A 16744-nucleotide genomic window follows, 5' to 3' on the forward strand; every position below is an offset into this window, starting at 1 on the left:
ATGTGTTTGTCAAATAAAGATGACCACAAGAGAAAACGTGTTCTTAAGAACCATATGAACAACTTTCATGTTCATCAAAAATCCATTTGAAACATGGAAGTTCATAATTCATTTCAAAACATTATAGGTCATTTTGATTGAAACCCTAATCTTGGGTCAAATTCCCAAGGACCTAACTTCCTTATTTTTTAAGAAATTGTGGTGAGACCAAATGCATTGGAAATATTAAGGTGTCTAATTAAAATCTTATGTTGGACAAAATTTCATAATCCTAAAATAAAATCATGTGATAATACAAAACATTATAGGCCACTTTAGACCAAAGTCATTGAATTTGAAAAATGTCCAACTTCAAGTGCCCATAACTTTCTCATGAAAAATCTAAATAGATTGATCGGGAAAACAACAAGTGTACTATTTTTACCGATGTAGTAATGAAAAGGCATTATTCTGAGTATCGATCTCGAGGACTGCGTAGGAACTATCAGTGTTGGTAATGATTCAATTAAACAAAAGAACCTGTGTTTGGTAAGTGAAGAGTAAATTCGCTCTGTAAAATATAAAGGAAAAATAGAGAATTTTTAACGCAGTAAAATTAAGCATGCTAGGTCCGGGGTGTATGAATTGCTTTGAAATAAACTTAATCGTTATTTCATAAAATCTATGCTAGAATGATCCAATATGATTCTCAAGAGTAGTTTCCCCTAATTCCTTAGCCAGAAACCATTAACATTCAATTTTAAATTCCAATTCTTTAGCCATTCAAAAGAATATTAATCCCATGCAAGAATATCAAGAATTTCCCATCATCACTATTATATCCTCATTCCTAAGAGAAATTAGCGATGTTCTTATACACAAAGTGATAAAGGGATTTGTCCGACCTCCTTTACCTCCAAATCAATACCTAATTTTCCAATACGGCAAGCATTACACTCGTGTATAACAAATTGGATTCATAAAAACATAAACATTCATAAAATTGTAGGAAAAAGGTTCATTACAAAAGCAATTCAGGGACACCCCCTAGCATAGGGGGGTTTAGCTCATCATACTATTCAAAGAAGGTACAAATGTAAAATTAGACATTACAAGAGATTAGATAGCTTCGATCTTCAATTGCTTCCACGCTTGATGATCTCCGTTCTCCAAAAATCTTGATTCTTTCTTCTCTTTGTCCCGTCGTCCTTTTTTTCTTCTTTTCTTAGGTCTAAATAGTACAGTACACATTATAGCCAAGCCAAAAAGTCAAAAATGCCCTCCAGGATCACTTCATGAGTGAAAATAGGAAACCAGAAAATTCAGCACGCCTGCCAACACGGGTCGTGCCAAGTAACACGGTCGGCCGTGTTGGCTCTTTGGTTTTTGTATGGGAAGAAGTTGAGCTTGCAGCACGGGCCGTGTCAGGAGACACGAGCCGTGTTTGGCTCCAGGATTTTATTTTTTTCTTTAACTCTTCCATCCTCTTCCATTGTTGCCTTGGCACTTCCGACTCTTCAACTACTTCTGAAACATGCACAATACCATGGAAACGACATCAAACGCATCTAAAAACTTAAATTAACACCAAAAGCAAAATAAGCATAAAAATACTCAAACATGATATACTTAAACTCAAACCCTAAAACTCAAAATAAAGTGTTACCACATTGATGAATTTTGGCCGAAAACATGATGAAAATCAAGTAAAATGGTGACCGATCACAACCCTAAACTTATCTCATTGCTTGTCCTCAAGTGATGCAAGAGACAACAAGTAGAGGTCACCCCATAACTCCTTTTCACCACTATACAGCCGATGTTATTCGCACCGAGTTTCCTACCTTCATGGTCAAGATTTCGGCCACCCGATCCGAACTATCCACTACACCTCACAGTCCAACACCTCTTTACCTGCAAGCTTTTCATACATCTCACACAATCTCTCAGGGTTAGCACTCAAGACTCAACATATGCAATATCGACTCTTATTTTTTGAATAAATTCTACTTCTATTGCACAAACATAATTCAAACACTTTATGAGGACTTAGGGTTGTAATGGGGCTTAGGACAGGTGGGATAAATAACAAACGAATACACAAGGGTTTTTGGGCTCGGCACTCATGCTATTTTTCTTGTACCTGTGTTTATTTTGATATAAAGGGGTTCGACATCGACTATTTAACTTTACTCAACAGATTGAGTATTGCAAATGTACTCAAGTCGTTTAGTTGGGACAAATGCGTTGTTATCAGTTCTATTTTTCTTTTCTCTTCTTTTTTTGTTTTCGGAGCATTCAAAAAGCCTCCAATTTATTTTTCTTTTTCTCTTTTCTTGTAACAATATTTCGCACGCTTGTCCCTTTTTGTATTAGATTCACCACCCCAAACTTAGAATTCAACACAGTTTCAAAATCTACACATTCATGTCGAGCAAGGGTAAAAGAGATTATTATATATTGTTTTTCTTTCTGGCCATAGGGGAACATAAGTGGTTTAAAAACAAACAAAATGGTTAAAGGCTCAAAAGGGGTTTGCAACGGATAAAACGTACAAGGGTGGCTGGAAAGGCTCGAGGTTAACAACAAAAACGTGCCTCAGTGTGTATCTTAATGCAGTGCTATGTCAGTAGAACGTACGCAAAACCAGAGCGATAGAGTCATACCTGGATTAACTCTCATGATGATATCTTCATATTTGGCTTTTTGTAGTCTCACCATGTGGGGTAAACTTGAAGGTTCCAAAGCACTCTCTCTGTAATGTAGCTTCTTTTTGGTTCAGGTGTACCATACTTCTATCTCAATCCAGCTTTCATCACACTGCGTCCAACAATAGTTTTTCTTCGGCTGCATAAATTTCCAAGGTGCCTCGGGAGAGTAAGTTCGGGTTGTGTCTTTCATCCACTAAACATCCTTCCCTCACGCCTCTGGTTTTTATCCATCAATCTGTAACCCAACATCCAAATAGTTGAAAATAAAAGAAATCAAAGTTAACTTAAAAAAATTGAAAAACCAAAACGGAAAATAACTAAAACAATGAAAAGAATCCCCCCACACTTGAACTAAACATTGACCCCAATGTTTAAACCCAAATGCAAGAGGGACTTACAGTGCCTACTACAGAGGAGGGTGCTGTGGAAATTGCAACATCATCTGTTGCATCATCCTTTGAATATCATCAATGGCAGCCCCTTGACGGAGCTGCTCTGTCAGGATCCGATCAATCTCTGCCCCCTGGCGAGCCTGCTCGACACGGAACTGATCCATGTCCATGGGTGTCCATCCAGCAGAGGAGGCTCCCATACCTCGGTGGTGAGAGGTGGGAGGGTGAGGAACACCCCTCTCCCTTGCCGGTGCATCTTCCTCCATCGTTTCACCTGCACGGAAATCATCTTCTCCCGCCTCTTCGGGGTTAACAGAAGTATACAACCAATTCTCATTGTTATCAACATTAGTTTTATCAGTGTTCGGTAAGCGGAACAGCCGGCGTGTCCGGCTTACCAACACATACCCATGACGGCTTTGTTCGAGCATTCCTTGCGTGCATAGGGCATTGAGGTCAAGCTTACCCAACGCCTGCATCAGGGTCTCTCCGTCCAAAACCGGCCTACACCCACACCATTCATCAATTTGTGTGATCATACCACCCACTGAAATGGCACCTGAGCTGGCACGCCCCATGGTACCTAAATGGTCGGCGGCGAATGCCGCCACATTCACTGGTTCCTCATTAACCATGGCATGCATCAAATATAACTCCCGCTTTGCCGCTACACCTGTACTATCTCCTCGTCTGAACAAGGTGAACGCTAACCCTTTTTGAGCAAATCGGAAACACGGGTTCTGAATCCATGATGCCTTTGCACTCCGGGGTTCATACTGCGGTAAACCTGTAATAGAAGACCAAAAGGAACCTGCAGAAAAGTTATTTGGCACTGCCCCGGATCCTACCAATGGTAACCGGAGGCATTGCCCAAGCTGAATAACCGACATCGAATAATCTTCGTTATAAAGTCGGAAACTCGTAGTACCAAAATATTCATAAACATGACCAGTCCTATTCTTTTCCAATTAAAATTTTACAGTGCTTAGGAACTCTAGAGTGATGCGTTCATAGGAAGGCACATTAGCATGCATAAATTCAAAAATACCTAAATTATGGAACATTTGAGATACATCATCTAGAATTCCTAAAGCACTCATAGTATCATCACAAACACACCTTGTAAGTACAAGCTTCCTTTTAAGGTGAGTCTTGTACCTTTCAACATGGTCATCATCCTCAAAAATAATTCCGTGTGCATTTGGCATCCTCCGGGCCCTTTGTCTCGGCCTTGAGGTCTCTACCACAACCTTTCCTCGCTCGGCTCTTTTGGGGGGCATAATGGTCACCTGAAAAGTTAGCGGAAAAAAAATAGTGGAGATAGAGAAAAATAATACCGTCACGGTGTAGAGTGCGAGAAACGGCCCAACTTTTGTGAAGGGACTTTGAAAAAAAATGGTTGGATGATGATGAAAGTTGAGGTTTAAAGTGAAGGTGGTTATGGAGTTTGAGAGGTTTGAGAGAAAAATAGGGTTGGAGAAGATGAAGTGGCTGAAAAGTGAGTGGGGTAGTGGTAAAAAGTGTTTAAAGACGTATGGGCCCCACTCCAACGTCTTTAAAATTAAAAAAAAATTATGAGTTACGTACTGCAACACGACCCGTGCTAGCTCACACGGCCGGCCGTGTTGCACCTCTGGAAAATGTATTGGATTCTGAAAATTGAGCAACACGGCCCTTGCTAGCGCACACGGCCGGCCGTGTTGCACCTCTTTTCTGACTACTTCCTTCATTGCTGGGTTAAGTCGTCGTTGAGGTTGGACAACCGGCTTGTGATCATCTTCTATGAGACTTTTGTGCATGCATATTGTAGGGTTTATTCCCTTCAAATCTTCACTAGACCAGCCAATAGCACTCTTATGTTTTTTTAAAACTTTGACAAGCTTATTTTCCTGAAGAACTTCTAGATGTGAACTTATGATGGCCGGGCACTTACTCTCTGTGTCTAGGAAAACATATTTGAGGTTCTCTGGTAGTTGTTTCAATTCGGTTCCCTTCTTTTGTTCATCTTTCTTTTCTTCCACTAAGGGTTGCCTTAAATCTTCCCACCGGTTGTGTCGATAACCTTTAAAAGGTGGTGATGCTTCCGTCATGGCTAATACTTCCATATCTTTCTCGTTAACTACTTCCTCTTCGTTAAAAATTGATAAGCTCAACACCCTTTCCAAGGGTAATTTTTGTGTTGTCAAGCAATTTTACTTTTCACATATTTGATCGATTGTCTCAATATGTTGACTAGTGGCAACCTCATCCTTGTACTTCATGGTGTTTCACACATCAATTTTTAACTCTTCATCATACACTTTCAAAGTCATCGTGCCTTCTTCTATGTCGATCAAACATCTCCCGGTCTCTAAAAATGGTCTCCCCAAAATGATTGGTATCTCTTCATCTTCCGGCATTTCCAAAATGACAAAATCCACCGAAAACACAAACTTGTCGATCTTTACTAGACAATCTTCTACTATCCCATAAGGTCTCTTCATAGAGTGGTCAGCAAACTGGAGTGTCATTCTTGTATCTTGAATTTTACCTATCCCCAACCTCTTATAGATGGACAGCGGCATAAGACTTACACTCGCTCCCAAATCAATTAGAGCTTTCTTGAAGGATCTATCTCCAATGGCACACGGAATAGTCAGAGAACCGCGATCTTTTTTTTTTTCACCGGAACCTTCATACCCTGCAAAATGGCACTACAAGTTTCTGTTAGAATAATCGGGTTAGTCTCTATGGTCCGCTTCTTCGAGATGATGTCTTTCATGAACTTTGCGTAGGTAGGCATTTGCTCAAGCGCCTCCAAGAAAAGAATGTTTAGCTCAAGCTTTTTAAACATTTCCAAGAACTTCTCAAAGTTTTTCTCATGCTGCCCTTTCTTCTTATTTCTTGTTGGGAATGGCAGTTTGACGGCAGGTTTTGGATGAATCACTTTATCTTTGACCACTCTTTCATCATGAGTGACCTCTTCATTTGCAACCTCATTTTCTTTTATCTTTAGATCAACTTCAAGCAATAAATCTTCTTCTTCAGAACTCTTCTCAGGTATTTCTTTCGACTTACCATTCCTTGTGGTCACCGCATTCACATGATTATTTTCTCTTGGATTAGCAACCGTAGAACTTGGTAAAACTCCCTGTTGTTGAGAACCCGCTAGTTGTTGGGCTATCTGACTCATTTGTACTTCAAGATTCTTAATTGAAGCACCTGTGTTCTTTAAATTACTCCAAGTCTCTTCTTGAAATTTAGAGCTTTGAGCGGCCATCTTCTCAATGGAAAGCTCCCAATCAGCTTTTCTTGGTACCTGTTGCTGAAACTGTTGTTGATGTTGTTGATACGGTTGTTGTTGTTGTTGAGGTCGAAATTGTTGTTGTTGTGGTTTGTTCTGCACATTTCCTTGTTGATCCTTCCATGAGAAATTTGGATGGTTTTTCCAACCCGGATTGTATGTATTTGAATAAGGGTTGTTCTGCCTAAGAAACTTGATCTCCTCAATTTGTTGTGCGGTTGCAACGCAATGTGCGGTAAGATGAGGTCCTCCACAAATTTCGCAATTACTAGTTTGAGTTGGTTGAACCTGTTGAACCTGTGCAACAGTTTGGGTATCAATAGCCATCTTCTTCAGTCTCCTTTCTACTTCAGCTGCTATTTGATCTTCCATCTTCACCACTTGGCTTGCCAATTTCAGGTCAATTATCCCTTCGGGTTGACTAACACTGCGGTCATACAACTCCAGGTGCTCATTGGCTGCAATGGCTTTCGATAATCTTTTTAATACCAGTGGCTGTTGTAAAATTGGTTGAGCCACCAGCTGCTGTGTCAATGAGTTGCTTAGTCTTCAGCCGAAGACCATTTACAAAATTCTGCATTTGCTCCGTTGCATCCATATTATGAGTAGGACATGCAACCAACAATCGTTTGAACCTCTTATACGCATCTCCAAGTGACTCTCCCTCTTTCTGTTTAAAATTCACTATGTCGTACCTTTTTCGGATGTATATAGAAGCCGGAAAGTACTCGTTGAGAAAAGTTGTCTCCATCTGTTGCCAAGTTGTGATGCTTCCAGCAGGTAAAGAGTAGAACCACTCTTCAGCATCTTCTGACAGTGTAAACGGAAACATGACCAGCTTCTTAGCTTCCTCAGAATGCCCCTCAATCTTTAACGACGTAGTCATAGTAAGAAACCTCTGCAAATGCTTGTTGGCATCTTCGTTAATTTTTCCTGAGAAAGGTCTCCTTTCAAGTTGTCGTATCGTTGAGGGGTGAAGCTGAAAGTGGGCAACATTGACTGGTGGATTTACTATTGTCATCCTTCCAAGCGGGGCATTAGCTCCCCCGTAATCACCTAATAGTCTCTCCACAGGAGGTGGGGCATCTGCCATAGTTTCAGGCTCGGTATCCAAATTTTCAGAATCATAGTGTTCCAAATGAATTGAAACGGTTCCCTCTTTCTCGGAATCAGAAACTATCAACGGTTCTTCTGGCGCTTCCAGTCTATCGCGTCTGGCTTTTCTGATTCGTGCTCGCAACGATCGTTCTGGTTCTGCGTCAAAAAAAAAAAATTCAGCTGAGGCCTTACCTCGCATAAAAATATTAGACAGTTGTTAGGATAGGCAAAGTGAAATAAACAAATAAAATAAAGTAAAATTTTAGTTGCAGAGCAACAAAATTCTAATTGAATAATTATTAACAGATAGTTTGGCAGTCCCCGGCAACGGCGCCAAAAACTTGATCGGGAAAATAGCAAGTGTACTATTTTTACCGATGTAGTAATGAAAAGGAATTATCATGAGTATCGATCTCGAGAACTACGTAGGAACTATCAGTGTTAGTAATGATTCAATTAAACAAAAGAACATGTGTTTGGTAAGTGAAGAGTAAATTCGCTCTATAAAATATAAAGGAAAAATAGAGAATTTTTAACGCAGTAAAATTAAGCATGCTAGGTCCGGGGTGTATGAATTGCTTTGAAATAAACTTAATCCTTATTTCATAAAATCTATGCTAGAATGATCCAATATGATTCTCAAGAGTAGTTTCCCCTAATTCCTTAGCCAGAAACCATTAACATTCAATTTTAAATCCCAATTCCTTAGCCATTCAAAAGAATATTAATCCCATGCATGAATATCAAGAATTTCCCATCATCACTATTAGATCCTCATTCATAAGAGAAATTAGTGATGTTCTTATACACAAAGTGATAAAGGGATTTGTCCGACCTCCTTTACCTCCAAATCAATACCTAATTTTCCAATACGGCAAGCATTACACTCGTGTATAACAAATTGGATTCATAAAAACATAAACATTCATAAAATTGTAGGAAAAAGGTTCATTACAAAAGCAATTCAGGGACACCCCCTAGCATAGGGGGGTTTAGCTCATCATACTATTCAAAGAAGGTACAAATGTAAAATTAGACATTACAAGAGATTAGATAGCTTCGATCTTCAATTGCTTCCGTGCTTGATGATCTCCGTTCTCCAAAAATCTTGATTCTTTCTTCTCTTTGTCCCGTCGTCCTTTTTTTCTTCTTTTCTTAGGTCTAAATAGTACAGTACACATTACACCCATGCCAAAAAGTCAAAAATGCCCTCCGGGATCACTTCATGAGTGAAAATAGGAAACCAGAAAATTCAGCGCGCCTGCCAACACGGGCCGTCCCAAGCAACACGGCCGGCCGTGTTGGCTCTCTGGTTTTTGTATGGGAAGAAGTTGAGCTTGCAGCACGGGCCGTGTCAGGAGACACGAGCCGTGTTTGGCTCCAGGATTTTATTTTTTTCTTTAACTCTTCCATCCTCTTCCATTTTTGCCTTGGCACTTCCGACTCTTCAACTACTTCTGAAACATGCACAAAACCATGGAAACGACATCAAACGCATCTAAAAACTTAAATTAACACCAATAGCAAAATAAGCATAAAAATACTCAAACATGACATACTTAAACTCAAACACTAAAACTCAAAATAAAGTGTTACCACATTGATGAATTTTGGCCGAAAACATGATGAAAATCAAGTAAAATGGTGACCGATTATAGATCATATGGAAAAGATCGACAACTTTGATGTTGGAGGTTGTTCCATTTGAGGCTTGCATCATTGAAACAGAAGGGCTTGAAGTTGCTTGCTTTTGGGGAAAATTTTCAAAGGTGTCTTGTATATGTTTTGTACCCAAAACTTCACAACCAGTTTTTATAAATTTCCAAACTCCAAATGAATTTTTTCCCAACATGAATTTTTCTCCGTATTTCAAGGGCTTTCCAACCATTACTCACATTAATTTTTTGGACTTTCCATGAGTGAGTTTTGAGGAGCTTAATGTTTATGGTCATTTTTGCATTTCACTTTGAAACTTGATGTACAAGCTAATGCAGCTCCAATTGCACGTCCAGTTCACTTCCACATGAGTTCACCTATGATTTGCATTCACTTTTGGGCCTCACATGTGCCTGTATAGGCCCATGCATGGAGGATCCAAATTTCATGCACACGAGGGAAAGCCTTGCTTTGCATCCATTCCAGCTATAAATAGAAGCTCATACTCATTCAAATGATAACCACAAGGAGATCTGAAACGCTGCTGAATTGAAAACCAAACCCTCACCTAAAGGAATTTCAGTTTTTCTATTTCATTTTCAAGCTTGAATTTCAACATCATTAGTTGGTCTTCAAGTCTTAATTCCTTAACCTTGCATCATTATCACACTTCCAAATCAAAATTGGATCAAGAGCTTAGACAATTCGTGTTGTTTGAAGCTCCATTTCAGAGGTATATCACCAAACTTTTTTGATTCAGATCTTGAAATATAATGTGAATCTCTTTGGTTTGTACTATTTTCTGAAGCCCTCATGCATGAGGCAGGCCAGTGGTGGTCTTAATTTTGCAAATCATACCATTTCAGATCAAGCACCATGATATTCAAGCTCATGTTTCTCTTTAAATAGGAACTTTGAGAATGATCCATGGTTACAGTGGTGATGTACATCACCTCAGCTTCATTTTGATACCCTGCTTTTTCATTTTCATTGAGGTTTGATTTCCTGCGCGTGGTGGCTGGAATTGGTTGTCTGGCCGGAGAAGATGGTGGTTTCCACCACCATCCCCACGTGGGAGCCTCTGAACCATTGGATCTTGGTAAAACGTTTTAATCATGGCCTTGCCTTATGCTGACTTGTTTTAAATCCAAATGTAGCGCGCTTGACTTTGGTCTTTCGTGTGACCGCGCCTCTGAGCCCTCAGATCATTGCCCCGTCAATTAATGAAGTGATCCAATAGCAGCACATTTTTGCTATTTTTCTTATTTTCTATTAATTACAATTAATTCCTTTTATTTTCAAAAATTCATAAATATTTTATTTGAAGTCACAAAAATATGAGACCAATGCCAAAACATTTCTTGAAAAATCTAGTTTCATATTTTGATTTTTAAATATTTTTGGGACTTCATTTAATAATTTTTGTGAATTATTTGGTTTTTAATAGTTTTTATTCATTTTAAAATACTTTTTGATATTTGAAAAAATCCAAAAATATTTTCTTAACACATATGGATCATGATAAGTCAATGAAAAATGGTCTTATCAATTTCTTAATTGATTTGAGATTTATTTGAGATTTTAATTCATATTGTGCTATTTTTATTGTTTTATATTGTTTTAAAATAGTTTCTGATTTAAAAAATTGTTGAATTTTTTTGTCAAGCTTTTTTGACCATGTTAGACCTATGATAATTTAATTGGACTTGTTGAAGTTGATTTGAATTAAATTTGAGGTTTGACCATATTTTGTTCATTTTATTTTACATTTTATTTTAATTCAAAAAATACTAAAAAAAATATGTTTGACTTGTTGACTTGTAACCTTCAGTTCTCTTCTGTTTAGCATTGGTTGATGATGATTTGATTCACTTTTGACCAATTGTGTTTGACATTTGAATTCTCTTTCCATTCATTTCATCTTCATCTCTTTCTTTTTATTTTTGGACAATGAGTTAATATCTTATGGTTAGCCTTGACAAATGAGAGGTTTAACCCTGGTGTTTAAAATCCCTGAGCTTCTTGGTCAAGCAAAAAGCCTAAAGTCCACACAAGGCGTTTCTCTTTTCTTTTGGCATGGAAAGTTTTAGGAACTTGACTTACTAGTCATGATCTCTAACTTGTGTTTATTTGGCTATAGTTTTATTGACCGGCCTCAGATAGATCTGACTACTACATTAGTCCACTTACGATTGCTTAACATAGCGCTAAATTGTATTAGGACAAACTAACATAACTTCACTAACTACTAACTTTAACTTGAGCATTTAATTTCTTGCAATTTACTTTAATGCAATTTACTTCTTGCTCATTTATTCATATTGCTTCTCCCTTTGCTCACTTGAGCACATATTTTATGTTTATGCCATTTTCCTTTTGCTCATTTGAGCTCATTATTGTATATAAATATATTGTTGTCTTGTGTTTGTTTTGTTTTTATTTGTGTGAATCCAATGCAAAAAGGAGAAAAGACTTAGAATTAGGACCTACCCATGCTTAAAGGAGTTCAAGAGCAACTAGGCCTCATGCCTTTAGAATGCTAAATTGATTGAAGAGCAACTAGGCCTCATGCCTTTAGAATGCTAAATTTCAAAGTTGACTTCACAGGACTCCTAATCCAAAACTTATTCTTTGTCTATTCCTCTTATTGTGTTGTGAAGTTTTTGATGTTTGCTCTTGTGTGATAGGGATTCCATCTTGAGATAGTAAGGAGGACCATTGTCATGAGTAGCCAAGTTAAGAGAGACAAGCCAAATGGAGATCCTAGGAGTTTGAATCTATAATTGTGTGATTGCTTGTTGTTTGCTAAGTCCAAAGGAAAGGAGCATCTTGAATCATCTCTATGATTTCAAGAAAAGGAACTCCAAGGGTTTTATCTCTTCTCTTATCTTTGTATGCTTTATCCCTAGCCCTTCTCTTCTTCTCCTCACTCTAACCCAAGCCATACTCTTTTTGTACAAACTTTGACTTTGTTTCAAATTAGAAACCTAGGCCTTATGCCTTTGCCTTTTCAAAATCTTTTCATCAATACTTATTGTGAATAAATCGTAATTCCACTTTGACCTCATTTTGTAAATAAATTTAACTTGTAAATACAACTCACTTCAAGCTGTTTTTGTGGTTTCAATGACCACCTTTGTTAAAACCTTTTCACAAACATTAGCCATAGGTTTGAGTTATCATAATGGTTGATGTAAACCTCACCTTATCCTTAGTGATTGGATTATAAGTCTTCCATACTTATTATAGGGTTAACCCCTCACTAGTGTGTTGAAGCTCTCCTCACATGATGGATTGTTGGTTTAGGTTGAGTTTTCTCCCTTTGATAACAAAAGACCTTAAAGCTTTTGATCAAATCAATTCAGCAATCTTTTGAGATTTTTACCCCGAACTACGAGGTTTTGATCCTACCTTTGTGATGGTACGTAGGCAATGGGTTTATCCATTTAAACAACAAATTGTAAATATAATCTATTCTCTTCCCATCCCCCCAATCTTTTTGCACATATTTTCACAAATACCAACCTACAACACATATTTGCAAAAAGTGGTTCCCTTAGAGTACTAAGGATGTTTTGGGTGCGTAAAACCTTCCCATTTCATAACCAATCCCCTTACCCAGATCTCTGACATTTTTATTAGTTTTTGATTTGATAAAACTTCTTACTTGGCTTTTGTTCGCTTTTTAGCCTTTCCTTTGGACAAATAAAAGTGCGGTGGCGACTCGAATTGTATGTTTACTTTTGGTTTAGTCAATAAACCTACAGGTAACGAATACCCCGCTACAGAAAAGTGGCGACTCTGTTGGGGACTAAAAGTCACTTACTAGCGGGTTTAGCCTACTTTTTGCTTGTATGTGTTGTATGTTTATTGCTGACATATTTTTGTGTAAATTTGGGATGACTATATTGCTTGTAATGTATGAATTGCTTGATATATTCTTTGCTGGTATGCTTGGTGGTTTCTTGTGAGATGAGTTCTCTACCCGAACTTGAGTGCACTTATGATAGTAGAATGGCGTAGTCTTGTTGACTTGTGTGGAGTTATTCCTTAGCAAGTTGACTTGCAAGCCCATTCACTTGGTGGAGGTCTTATTGGGATCAATAATGTCACACAAGTAGTCGTGGTTAGGCATTACTCTTTCCAAAATAAACCTTAGAAGCCAAGGACCTTAGATACCTAGCCCATCTTGGCCTATTTTAGGATGTAGTGCGAAGGTCGTTCAAGTGTAAGATTTGATACGATTGTTACGCGATACTACACTCATAAGAGTTTCTCTTGAGAATATTGTTGGAATACGAGTAGTCGTTTTATCCGATAATATCCGAAAGATGATATGATGACTATGGGGAGATTTTTTGAACATGATTGTCAGGTTTAACCATAGTACACTCCCATTGGATGGTTCTTAACTGAGACTCCATGCTCGTGACTTACAACAAACCCTTGATTCGTGGTTGATCCGTTCTCATATATCCTCAATATCAATGGAACTTGGGGGTTAACAAGGTGTAAACCATAATCCACCGAAATGGATGATTGATATTGATGATGACTTGAGCCGTCCCGTGACCTTTGTGTGGTGTGACTTGCTTGATCCTTGAGTGTGATTGTTGCATCCATGCATTCATGCATTCATTTGCATTCATACCATCAACAATGGAAGTTTTCAAGGAACTTAAGAGGTCTATTTGCAAATTTTCAGACATGGATAAGTAAAGTAGGAATACGAAGAAGTACAGTTTCAGACAACCCGACTTGAAAGAGTTAAGGAGTTTGACATCTTATGTATTAGAGCCTTTGGAGTTCAAAGCTCGCCATGGGAAGCTCCTGTCTATTCTTTCTACTATAGTGGATGAAGGTCTGATGAGTGTGTTGGTGCACTTCTATGATCCTTTGTATCGGTGTTTCACTTTTCCGGATTTCCAACTTTTGCCTACACTTGAGGAGTATGCCTATCATGTGGGTATACCTATCCTAGATCAGTTGCCGTTCAGTGGTTTGGAGAAGATTCCGTCTTCTCAAGAGATTGCTGACATGCTTCACATAGATGTATCTGACATTGTTACTCATATGACTACCAAAGGTGGAATTCAAGGTCTCCCATCTGATTTTCTCATTGCCCAAGCTACTTTGTTTGGGAAGGCCATGAGTGAGGACGCCTTTGAAGCCATATTTGTACTTCTCATCTATGGGCTAGTTTTATTCCCCAACATCGACGATTTTGTGGATGTGAACGCTATTAGGATTTTCTCTTCTCTTAATCCCGTTCTGACTCTGTTGGGTGACACTTATTTCTCTTTGCATATGAGGAATGCAAAGGGTGGTGGATCCATTGTGTGTTGTTTGCCTCTGCTGTACTAGTGGTTTATTTCGCACTTGCCTCAGACGCCCGCCTTCAAGGAGAACAAGGGATGTCTACGGTGGTCTATGAGACTTATGTCTCTCACTAATGATGATATCTCTTGGTATAACCATGTTTATGATGGCGTTCAGATTATTGATTCTTGTGGTGAATTCTCCAATGTGCCTCTTCTTGGTACATGTGGTGGAATTAACTACAACCCTACTTTAGCTCGCCGTCATCTTGGGTTCCCCTTAAAGGATAAACATAATAACATTTTGTTAGAAGGTGTCTTCTTTATAGAGGGTAAAGATCCCCAGAACATGAAGACTAGGATGGTCCGCACCTGGCTTTAGGTTCATAAGAAGGGAAGGAAGGAGCTTGGTCCGAAGAATTGTATTGCTTTGGAACCCTACACCGCTTGGGTGAGGAAGAGAGCTTTTGAGTACCGCATGCCTTATGATTATCCCAGACATACCCATATGGTTAAGGTTGGGACTTCAACCCTCCCTAACCTAGGAGTAGAGGAGTTGAGAGATGAAGATCGATCGTGTGCATGGGTTCGTGAGCGAGAGGAACTTCTTCAGCAGCTCAGAGATAAGGATGCAGTGATAGAATTTCTAGAGCATCAGGTTATTGATGAGCTTGATGATGTGGTTACTTTTCTTCTTCCTCAGTCATCCAGGTTTTGGAATAGGAAGTATGATCGGCTCGCCAAGGAGAAGGCCGACATGGAAGCAGCTTATGAGAGAGAGGTAAAGACGCTTCGTGCCGCTTATCTTCCGATCTCGAGAGCTTTGGACGATTGTGTCTAGGGCTCCATAGGATGTTCATTCCCCTTTTCTCTTGTATTGTATTTGGTTACCAAAACTGTACTACTTCTTTGGTGTAAAAAAGTTTCCAAATATTATTGCTATGAGTATTCTGTATATGTCTTAAAAGATTAATATTTTCAAATATTTGAAAATAGATCTATATAAAGTTCCTCTGATTAAAAACAAATCATATGCATAAACATTGCATGCATCATATGCATAAGCAGGTTTTGTTCTGAGCTCTTGATTAGTGCTTTCTAATTCTTTGCTCTTCATTTATTTTGAAGACAAGCTGACACACCAGTATAATACAAGGACCAATCATCCAAGGATAATGGAGAATTTAGAGCAAGAGAACCAGGAATTGAAGGAAGAGATTGCTAGGGTGACTGCCATGATGGAGTTAGTACTGGCCGCTCAGAGCCAGGCTTCACCAACTCCTGCAACTCCTCCTGCGAGGACGGTTATTTCTGAGGTTGCTACCTCGACTATTCCGGCCGCAACATCCCATTTTGCTCCGTCTATGCGAGTCGGGTTCCCTTGGGGAATGCCTGCTAATTTTGTGCTAGAGGGTTTTTCTCCTACTCTCGCTTCTTTTCCGGCATCTAGCCCAGTCCTATCTGTGCCACCTCCTGTTGTGCACACCTTACCCCGTGTTGAAGACACCATCTATCATTCCGAGCCGTCTGAGGGTCCGGATGCTTATGAGAAGATGGACGAGATGAAACACCAATTCCTTGAGTTGCGCAAGGAAATGAAGACTCTGAGGGGTAAGGACCTCTTTGGTAAAACTGCTGCTGAGTTGTGCCTTGTGCCCAACGTGAACATCCCTGTTATATTCAAAGTACCTGACTTTGAGAAATACAAGGGAAACACTTTCCCGCTCAACCATCTTGTGATGTATGCTCGCAAGATGTCAACACAGACAGATAATGACCAACTGCTTATCCACTACTTTCAGGATAGCCTGACTGATGCTGCGCTCCGGTGGAATACGGGGCTAGAGAGTGCTAGCAGTCGCTCTTTCAACGACTTAGGTGAGGCCTTCGTCAAGCAATATAAATATAATATGGATATGGCTCCTGACAGGGACCAGTTGAGGGCGATGTCGCAGAAGGACAAGGAGACCTTCAAAGAGTACGCTCAGAGATGGAGAGAGTTGGCAGCTCAGATAGTGCCACCCCTAGAAGAGAAGGAGATGACAAAGATCTTTTTTAAGACTTTGAGCTCATTCTATTATGAAAGAAGGATCACCGGTGCTCCCTCAGACTCCACCAAAATGGTGAATATGGAGATGAGATTGCAAGAGGGGGTCCGTGAAGGACGATTATCTAAAGATGACAGTTCTTCAGCAAAGATGTATGTGGCCTTTGCTAAGAAGAAAGAGGGAGAGACTCATGTTGTGTCCTCCCATATCAAAAGAAGGCCCTCTGTAAGGAGGAAGGACGTGCGCCATGCCGTCAACC

General features: G+C 39.2%; 1 protein-coding gene across 1 annotated transcript; it reads right to left on the bottom strand.

Annotated features, from left to right (window-relative positions):
- Nucleotides 1-5717: 5717 nt before the first annotated feature.
- Nucleotides 5718-7458, bottom strand: LOC127123031 (uncharacterized). Its single transcript, XM_051053297.1, has 3 exons — nt 7001-7458; nt 6468-6912; nt 5718-6380 (listed from the first exon to the last, which is right to left on the bottom strand). The coding sequence occupies exons 1-3, from the start codon at nt 7456-7458 to the stop codon at nt 5718-5720; spliced, it is 1566 nt and encodes a 521-aa protein (XP_050909254.1).
- Between the last annotated feature and the right edge of the window lie 9286 nt (nt 7459-16744).

Source organism: Lathyrus oleraceus, chromosome 2 (assembly GCF_024323335.1).
Source record: "Lathyrus oleraceus cultivar Zhongwan6 chromosome 2, CAAS_Psat_ZW6_1.0, whole genome shotgun sequence".
Classification (NCBI taxonomy): Eukaryota; Viridiplantae; Streptophyta; class Magnoliopsida; order Fabales; family Fabaceae; genus Lathyrus; species Lathyrus oleraceus.

Excerpts from the sequence above, each read along its gene's own strand:
- LOC127123031 (XM_051053297.1), bottom strand. The coding sequence starts at position 7,458 with ATGGCAGATGCCCCACCTCCTGTGGAGAGACTATTAGGTGATTACGGG. Across the intron at positions 6,913-7,000 it reads CTTGGAGATGCGTATAAGAG|ACTAAGCAACTCATTGACAC; the intron begins GTTCAAACGATT and ends CTTCGGCTGAAG. Across the intron at positions 6,381-6,467 it reads GGAAGGATCAACAAGGAAAT|GTACCAAGAAAAGCTGATTG; the intron begins GTGCAGAACAAA and ends TTTCAGCAACAG.